Source organism: Trifolium pratense, linkage group LG4 (genome assembly GCF_020283565.1).
Source record: "Trifolium pratense cultivar HEN17-A07 linkage group LG4, ARS_RC_1.1, whole genome shotgun sequence".
Taxonomy (NCBI): Eukaryota; Viridiplantae; Streptophyta; class Magnoliopsida; order Fabales; family Fabaceae; genus Trifolium; species Trifolium pratense.
Window position 1 is genome coordinate 35,541,214 of NC_060062.1, and position 7,356 is coordinate 35,548,569.

The 7,356-nt window shown below is 32.8% G+C and overlaps 1 protein-coding gene across 1 annotated transcript; it reads right to left on the reverse strand.

The window, feature by feature from the left end:
• Positions 1-931: 931 nt before the first annotated feature.
• Positions 932-7,238, reverse strand: LOC123924043 (helicase sen1-like). The gene is made up of 7 exons (XM_045976806.1): positions 7,101-7,238; positions 5,717-6,268; positions 3,844-5,151; positions 2,645-2,969; positions 1,794-2,049; positions 1,319-1,552; positions 932-1,156 (listed from the first exon to the last, which is right to left on the reverse strand). Exons 1-7 carry the CDS (start codon positions 7,191-7,193, stop codon positions 1,087-1,089), a joined length of 2,838 nt encoding a protein of 945 aa, XP_045832762.1. The 5' UTR covers positions 7,194-7,238; the 3' UTR covers positions 932-1,086.
• Positions 7,239-7,356: the final 118 nt, after the last annotated feature.

Below are 7,356 nucleotides of genomic sequence, written 5' to 3' on the forward strand. Positions count from 1 at the left end.
TTTTTTCAATATTTTTGAAAAACAACTTTTATCTTGTCTTGTATAGATGGAGTTCTATTCTATTTTGTCAAACATACACAAATTTCATGGATGATTTTTATAGATGTTATCTATATACTCTCTCCGTCCTAAAATATAAACAAAAATTAGTCAACAAAAGTATAAAATGTTGTCTTTTCAATATAGATTTAAATTTTTATTTCCTTTTTTGGTATGTTTAACAAGTGCACCGAGGGCACTGTTTAGCATTGACCCTTACTTATATTTTGGGATGGAGGGAGTATAGTACATACACCTCTTTATATTTTATTCAAAAGAAAATTGAATAAAATAAAACCAAAATTAATAAATCATTTACTCATGAAAGTTACTGATATTTTTTTAAATTAATAATTAATGATCAAATTGAAAAAAAAATTTAATAAAATAAAGCTTGTTAAATAAAGTGCAACGTAAAAAATTGAAATTGGCGAAATTGTTAAGGTGGACGTCATAATCGGGGTTCAATCTCCGGCAACGCAAAAAGACCGGGGTCGATCGAAGACCAAAAACCGGGTCAACACGTGGGTTGTGCACCGGCCTCATTATCTCCCGTTTTTCATCCATGTTTCTTCATTTTTTATGAGTTTTGACCAGAATATAATCTCTAACCATTTTAACACAAAATTATCAAGTTTTAAACATCAAAACATAATATTTAATGCAAAAAGTTGATTGGCAAGATTCTCATATCACAAGAAATTTCATGATTGCAAAAATTGGTACTTAGTTTCAATCTCAAGGATAAAATTTGGAACACAAACATGGTAAGAGCCATACAATCTTGAATGACAAAAAATATAAGGAGCATAAACACAGACATATGCTATGAGCCATGCAATCTTGAATGACAATAATTCTATATTTCAATTGCTTGTAGGCAAATGTAAAATAAACACCTAGATGACTGTATCACTGAGCTTCAATGTCTTCATTCTTCACTATATATTTTTTCGGCATAATCAGGTATCCTCTACACGCAACTTGAAAGATTAATTTCTCGAGACTTGTGAGATCCAAATAGGCGGCAAATTCTCTCTAAAAAATTTAACGCTGCAGCATACTGTCTCCATTCTTCGATATATTGTTCGCGGGTCTCCAAAATGTCAATGGTTTGCTATAAAAGACAATAATACAAATATTAGTTTCTAGTAGTATCACTTTCAATCTCAATATAAATTGTAAAACTATGAAATGCCTATTTAATAAAAAAAATTATATAACTGTGAAGACAATCTCAATATAAATTTATATGAAAATATGTGATGACTTAAGTTACCTAGTGAAAGCATAAGTTTCTGACATGTCCCTTATGCTTAGTTTATTAAATGCTGATGCAGAATCATCTAGCTGTTCAAACTCAAACAAAGCATCCTCAATAACTTGATTCAATTTCTTGTCCTCATCAGCATTATGGAAACAGTTTCTTTTCATAGCATCATCAACAACCCTTCTCCACACAGAATTGCTGTTGGTTAAAGTTGTTGCATTTCCTACTATCCAAAGACAATGTCTACAAGGAATAAAATCAATTTCAAATCAACATGTGTATATATAAGTATTGTCCACCAAAATCGGGGAAAACTACCAACGTCGTTGAGAATTTATAGTAGAATTTATGTATAACCTATCAATTGCGGAATTCTAGATTATGACCTAAGTCATAACTGGTTTGAACAGAAAGTCTAACCATATGTGCCAACCGCAATGCATAATTATTTATAGTACACGGACTCAACATAATAATAACATACCTAGCTCTGGTGATTGAAACGTTTGCTCTTCTTCTGTCGGAAAGAAAGCCAACATTTCCACCAAGGTTGGATCTGACAGAAGATATTATAATGATATCTTCTTCGCCACCTTGAAAGCCGTCAACAGAACGGACATTAACGGTGAAGTGAGGATCTGAAATCATGTACTGCTTCACTTTCTCTTGGATTTCATTAACTTGTGCCTTGTATGGAGATATGATTCCTATGCTAACATTATTCCTTGTCCTCACAAACTCTGCCACAAAAATAGATAAATTTTACATAATGTATATGATTTATTTTATATATAATATTGAGTTTGCATATTGATTTATTAGAGCTTATCTATTGGTATAAGTACTTGTGAGACTGTTAGAAAAACTTATGGCATGTCTATAAGCTGTTTTTAGCTTATTTCCATAAGTTCTCCAGGATAGTTTATGAAAACAAACTCTGGTAGAAAAGTAAACGTTGACAAAAAAAGATTACATTGTATATGGTATATTATGGCAGTTTGAATAAACAGCTTAATTAAGCGGCATAAGTGCTCATCATATAAGTATTTATATATAACTATTTTTTAACAAATAATAAAATAAAGTCAAACTGTTTACATACAAGCTATAAGTTGCTCTCATAAACTATCCTAGAGATCCTAATGAAATAAGCTTCTCAACAAGTCATAATCTGTTTCCACAAGCTCTTCCAAATAGTCTCATAAGTACTTATTTCAGTAGATAAATTCACATAAGTCAATCAAATTCAAAACTACTCTATATTATATCATAGTACTCTACTGCTAAAACTTGATTGAAAAACATATTGACACAAGAAAGAAAGAGAAAACAAACCATTTTTAAGTCTTCCAATAATCTCAGAGATTGCAGCAGCTTCAATCACATTCTTCCAACTATGATCATGATTAGACTGCTCTTTACCCTTAGATATGTTAATGAAAGAGTAAGGGCCAAACATTTTTCCTTCAAGGAAACGTTTGTTGTAAGTTATTTCTCTTACAATGTTAGCATCAGAAAGTTGACCACCATAGAACTCTTTACTTGGGAATCTGCTTATAGATGGATGCATTCTATATTGAAGATTAAGCATATGTTTCTTGTATTTCAACATTGCTAGCCTCTCAAATAAGCTTCTTCCAAATTCAGCCTTGTCAGCAATCTGACACAAAACAACATAATAATCTCTTCATAAGGCATAATTAAAAGTTAATATCTTTGTCTCATTTTATATGTCATGTTAGAAACATTATCTTATTCTTATCACAGATTATTTATCACTTTACAATGTCAGGACTTACTTTTCTAACAGTACTACAAAAAACTGTGATATAGTGATCAATTTAGTTAACGAAAATGTTAAATCGGTTGCTATCCCGAACAGGACTTGCCAAAAAATAGGATTTCATATTGAGCTCCAAATAAACGCTATTGGGATAGGATGGTTCCTACTAGCTCACCCCCCTAAGAACCGCACATGTGAGTTTCCCCACATACGGCTCAAGTGGCAAACAAGCAACGGCGACTATCAGTCAGAGAAAGCCTTGGTGAAGCGCGCTAGCGCGCTTGACTTGGAGGTTCACGCATCCTCTTGCTGGGTGGGTGGGAGAGAGGAATGAATCATTCGCGCTTGGTAAGCACTTTGCTGTAGCCAAGCTTACTGCTTAGCATCTAATGATTTTTCAAATTAGTATTTACATCGGTCACAGACTCATTTAGCGGTCGTTTAAGAGACCAATTGGGAATATCAATTACTAAAGACTTAGAAATATTTCATTCACTAAATCAGTCGCTAAACAACAGTAAAATATTCCAGTGACTGAAAATTTTCAATCATAAATATGTCTTCGAAGATGAAAAAGTCAGAACTTAACACATCTACACACAAAAGACAATTTTGTACATACAAAATATATGCATTAATTATACTACTAACTTTCTTAATATATGTAAAAAGCGTCAAAAGTGCTTATAAAAAGGTACGAAAGTCGTAATTTTCAAGAAATATACGAGACAGAAAATAATTTTCAGAATACCTTGCTTTTAACCATAGCAGGAAGTTGTTTCTCATCACCAATGAGAACACAACGTTTGAGGCCAAGCAATTGCAATGGAATAGTTGATTCACATTCTTTAAGTTGAGCAGCTTCATCAATCACCAAAAACTCCACTTCTTTCATTCCTTCTATGTACAGCTTCGTAGAACTCGAAACAGTACAGAAAAGAATGCATGCATTCTTCAAGCAAAGTTGCGATATTCCATATCTTGATGTAACTTTAGGAAGCTTACTACTAATAGCCTCACAGAGAAAACAAAGAGTTTGAAGAAACTCTTCTTTTTCTAAACTTAACCATCCAAACCAACCAAAAATGTCTTTTCCATCATTTCCATCATCACAAGCTTGAAGAACTTGTTTTGGTTTGGTTTGAGTCATAGAAACTTCAAGAGATTTTTGCAACTCAAGAACTCTAAAAATTTTCATGGCCACCTTAATTGGTAGAAAACATGTTGGTAAGTGAGTACACAACATTTTCATGAATGACTTCAATTTCCCTCCAAAGAAACAAAATCTTTGTCTTAGAAACTGTTCCATATTCATACCAACACTTAACTTTTTATCTTCTTTAAATATGTCATATTGTTCAACAATATAACTATATTTCTTCTTCACAAATTCCTCCAATGTCATAGGACAATCATTCTTAGAACGTTCCTTGTATGACCAATATGCATTTTTCACATGGCTATAGTTTTCCTTAGCAAATTCTTCTAATGAAATGACATTTTCATCATCTTCATTCACATTATTCTTATACAGATCATATTGCTCTTGAGGATACTTTAGTAATTTGATCATTGATTCCAAACTATTTTTCCATCCAGTCATTGGAGACAAACATTTCAACAAATCATCAACTCGATTATCCAAAAACACTTCACCAAGACCTTTATAAGAGTCAATTTTCATTCTTTCACTATTTCCAAATAGTACTATGTCACCAAGACCATATGAACCATGCTCAAGTGAATCCTTAGCTATGGTGTGAAGGCGCGACGCCACCGCCAACACTGCAGTGTTTGTTGGAGCACATGTCACTGTTCTGATTTTTAACTTGAGAAGACAAAATAGCATTGACGCGACAGTCTTTGTTTTTCCGGTTCCTGGTGGACCCCATATGAGTTTAACAGGATCATTGTGAAGACATTTGTTCATATGAAGACAACTTAGAACAGCATCTTCCTGATATTTGTTCAGATTTTGAGGTTTGATTATGTTTTGTACTCGAGAGTTGGATCGACCGAGATTTTCTCTTGACAAACAAGTATGACAGCTTTGTTCCATCTGTAACAAACACATAATGAAAACATGAACATTTTATGACACTATCATAGAACAAGAAGTCTTGTTAGCAAGGTTTTAAATCGAGTTTGTATAGCAGCGTTACAATTGCAATAGTTGATATTGCAAAAAATACGATTAAATACCGTTGATAAGGCCGCAACTGCAGTTGCGAAAACAAAAAAATCCTTGACGTTGGTACTGTTTTTAAAAATATCCTACGGATGCAGTCTAAACTCTAAACTATGACATCAAGTTTTTTTTTATGTTTACGTAACGCTACTGCAACTGAGGCCACATCAACTGAATTGAAGTGTGATTATCTACAACACAAAGAATCGCGACACAACTGCAACGAAGAACTGTGAATTTAAGACCATAGGAAAGGTCCTGTTTCATACGGATTGAAAATAAACACAAGTAGCATCCTATGAAATATGCATGAAAGTTTCGAAATCAATTCCAATGCAGTAAAACTTTTCTCATAGTATTCAAGCAGAATAACCGTATTTTCTTGAGTATAAGACAGAACAAAGCCTATGATGAACAAATAATTAGCAATGCTTACCATTGAATAAGGCTGCAACACTTTCTTAATTATATTTATGTTGGATCCTTCCATCTCTGAGTTCAATGCATTCCAAATACGAATATTTGTTGTCATGTTAACGAGAAACACTGCATAAAGTTTCTGAGCATTGTTCCTCCTCGAATCAAAGTTATTTTGCATCTCCTTCGACAACAGTACAGGAAACTCATCATTAAATTCATCTTTTGATCCAAAAATATAACCTATATGACAGTAACTTCCGATCCTGCTCAAGTCAGACACGCTTCTCGGACGAATATTTGTAAATGCAATGAGATCACCAGTCTCAGGTACATATTTTCCTACACCATAGACCTCATCAGTAATGTTCTTCAATGTAAATTGATAGGACAAGTCGTAAGGACGGTTGAAGTCTTTGGATATTTCCATTGTCCTGATTTCGCAAAAAGAAGCTTGAGGAACACTTAACAAGCTGGAATACAAATCAGTGTGTGTTTCCTCAACCAATGCAGGCATGAATGAATTCATGTAATCATTAGTTGACGAGAATGTCCTCGGAATCTTCGGTACCTGCGCAAAATTAAACAGAATTTCATGATACCTTTACTGAGACATAGAGTTATTTCGAGCTAGCTAGGATTATACATTGTTAAGAAAATTTATGAAACTGTTTTGAAGAAATTTGAGTACTACAAATATATGTGACATGTCACGGATGTAGATTCTCTGCTGTAGGCAGATCACGCAGTAACACGCTTTTTAAATCTCAGCCATTGATTTTTAAATGACGGTTCAGATTCCACACAGACAAAATCAACTATAAACAGAAAAATGAAGACACTGTGCAAAAAAAGCTAGTAATATTTATGTACTTATTTATCTACAATATGAAATCCTCCTCTATGACGTCCAACCAAATCTCATCCGTTAGATTGATCGAGTTATTAATCTAACGACTCAGATTTGTTGGAAGCACGGAAGGGGAATGTTGAGAGTCCACCTTCTAACAAATAAAATGGCACTTTCTAAGCACTTTCTTAATCTATTTTCCTCATAATAAAACAAAAACAAAAAAAATGATAACAAGAGCATGAGCAAAAGTAAATGAGCTTTTTTTTTCTTTCTTTTTACAATTAATTAACAAAAGAAAAAGGGAATAAAAAGTGGAAGCATGAGTGACCAAAAAAACTTTATAGGCTATTACTTCCTCCAATCCTAATTATAAGAAGACATTCACTTTTTAGATATATTAAAAGTTTGATGTATCTAGTCTATATTATTGTCTAGATACATGAAATTTTGAATGTATCAACAAAGTGAATATTTTCTTATAATTAGGACATGAGAGAGTATATCATAAAAGTTAAATTTATGTTAGAGTATTGAAAAGTGAAGAAAGAACCTGGAATTTGAAAAGATTCTCATTAAGAAGTTCCTCTAAAGTCCAAGAGAATACAATATTTATTAAGCTTCCATGATGAAGACAATCCTCCATTGCATTACAATAACCCCTTTTGATGTCAACTCTAAATCAATCTGCAAAGCACATAAAAAACACAATAAAAATATTTAGAGTTGATTTACAATTTAAGCAAACTAAACAGTTTATGCAAAAATAAAAGAAAAAACTTGTTCAAAAGCTAAAGCACATTTACATA

Coding starts and splice junctions, on each gene's coding strand:
- LOC123924043 (XM_045976806.1), bottom strand. CDS start 7,193: ATGGAGGATTGTCTTCATCATGGAAGCTTAATAAATATTGTATTCTCT. Junction 5,152..5,716: donor TGTTGCAGCCTTATTCAATG/GTAAGCATTGCT, acceptor TGTTTGTTACAG/ATGGAACAAAGCTGTCATAC. Junction 2,970..3,843: donor CTGCTATGGTTAAAAGCAAG/GTATTCTGAAAA, acceptor GTTTTGTGTCAG/ATTGCTGACAAGGCTGAATT.